At 52.6% G+C, this 1982-nt stretch overlaps 1 protein-coding gene across 1 annotated transcript in view; it reads left to right on the plus strand.

The window, feature by feature from the left end:
* LOC107301397 (C-type lectin 9a-like) overlaps positions 1-1635 on the plus strand; it is a gene marked incomplete at its 3' end in the record, with an annotated part of 9109 nt that extends 7474 nt beyond the window's left edge. Inside the window, exon 4 of the mRNA XM_015830631.1 lies at positions 1578-1635. Coding sequence (XP_015686117.1) covers positions 1578-1635 — 58 coding nt within the window. The remainder of the gene's footprint in view (positions 1-1577) is intronic.
* Between the last annotated feature and the right edge of the window lie 347 nt (positions 1636-1982).

Below are 1982 nucleotides of genomic sequence, written 5' to 3' on the forward strand. Positions count from 1 at the left end.
GGTGAGGAAATGAGTGTTGGAATCAAGAGAACAATTTGTGAGGAGAACACTTGTGTAAGCCTTGTTCTCCCTTCCCTGTAGTTTCGTAGCATTTGAGATCTCGAGGGCTTCATGAAGACAACCTCTACAGGGGAAGTGGGCCATCTTTGAGAGGCAGTTCGGCCTAGTGGTTAAGGCACAAGGGTGGAAAGCAGGAGTCAGTGAATTGTAGTCCCGTCTCAGGTGTGAACGCCAACTGGGTGACTTTGGGCCAATCACCGGGAGGCGGAGAGTTCTACTTCTCCCTTAGGTAGGAACGCCAGTTGGGTGACTTTGGGCCAATCACAAGCACCTCGGGACTAGGATTGTGTGTGTGTGTGTGTTTGTGCACACGTGCACATGTGCGTGCATAAGTATAACGTGGCTTTAAGTAAAGCATTTTGCAACATGGGATGGGCAAACTTTTGACATGTTAATTCCCGCAAATGACATTTGGTGACCCAACCAACCCACCGTTTCATTGCTTAAAGTCTTCGCTTCCTTGTCCCTTCTCCTCTCCTTCCGGGCTTCTTTCTTTTTTCTTTGAAAGGGAAAAAACCAACTTTGGGCTCCTGGCACTGGTTGTCGATGCTTCATGGGCCTCTCTTGTTTAATTGTTAACACTGAGCTCGCCAACCGCCAGCTAAACTGCTGCTCTGGGCCTTTGGGAGATCCTTTTTAGGTGGCCCCAAATCCTGAAGAAACCGTGTCCATGGAGTTGAATCGGGCACGAGACGGCAGCATCAGGAAGGTTTCATGACATCCTTTGTCTTCTGGCAACCAAGTCCAGGAATCATGGATGCAGCTAGGAACAATTCTTGGAAAATAGAGATGTTAATTGTGGGGGAACTCCCAGGGAGCAGAGTGGAAGCCTCTCCCCCTGAAGGCGCTGGGCTCTCCGTCTTGGGGGCTCTGACAGGGGGGCTTCAGGGAGGATGGTTGGGCTGCTGTGTCTGCTCCCTGCAGAGGGTGGGCCAGCTTCAGACATGGGACGCTTCAAAAAGGGAAGACATAAATTAACAAAATAAGCTGCTCCTAGGAAGGCTTTGAAAGAGTTCAGCCACTGAGCCATTCCCTTCTCTTTACCTGGGTCGAGGTCCGGGCGTATTGTGGGAACGCAGCCATGCCCTCCCTTAAGGAGGATGCTGGGAGCTGTTCATTCCTGCAGGTTCTGAAGTGAGAAAAACCTCGCTCAGGAAAAGGGAAAGTCAACCTGTCAACAGCAGCCCCCAGACCCAGAGGAAGTGAGAGAGGGATCCCCTTGTCTGGATACCCAAAGGGGTGGGGGCCAATCAGCCACGTATCCGGGGTTCTTTGGATTGCAGCACTGAGTTGGGGCTGGACTGGATGACCTCAAATTGCAGGATTCTGTCTCTAAGAGGTGACCTGGCAGAACGCAAATCCTGTGAGATTAAAATTCTTATGTGCAAACAAGCCACATCCTGGTAGTTAGACCAAAAGTCTCTTCTCACGCAAAGCAATTTCTCTCATTGCCCCCCCCAACAGAAACCTCCCCCCTCCACTTGCCTTGCCTATAAATGCCTCCGTTCCTCTCGCAGGAGGAAAGCCTGGAGTTGCCTCTGAGCAGACTTGCTACCTGTGGAGGCCGAGGGACAGGTGAGTGCGGCTCTCCCACCTGTGGGCACCTGACAGGTGAGCCCCCCCCTGTATTACATCTCTTTTGCCCCCCCCCTCTCTCTCTCTGTCTCTGTCTCTCTCCCCACCTGCAGGGACCTCTTTCAGGGGGCTGCAGGAAATGTCCAGCTTCCAGCAGGGGATCCGTGGGAGGCAAGGACAAAGGGATCTACCAGGGGGATCTCTGGGGAAGAGAGACTTTTTGGGGGGCCCTTCTGTCCTGTACGTAGCAATGCAGGATCCACTGTGATCCCCCCAAGGCTGCTGCCTGAAGAAGGAGGGAGAAACGGGGTCCAACTGGGCAAGTGAAAAAGTGCAACGCAAAGTCT

The sequence above is a fragment of the Protobothrops mucrosquamatus genome, unplaced genomic scaffold (genome assembly GCF_001527695.2).
Source record: "Protobothrops mucrosquamatus isolate PMUCROS unplaced genomic scaffold, P.Mucros_1.0 scaffold12228, whole genome shotgun sequence".
Lineage (NCBI taxonomy): Eukaryota > Metazoa > Chordata > Lepidosauria > Squamata > Viperidae > Protobothrops > Protobothrops mucrosquamatus.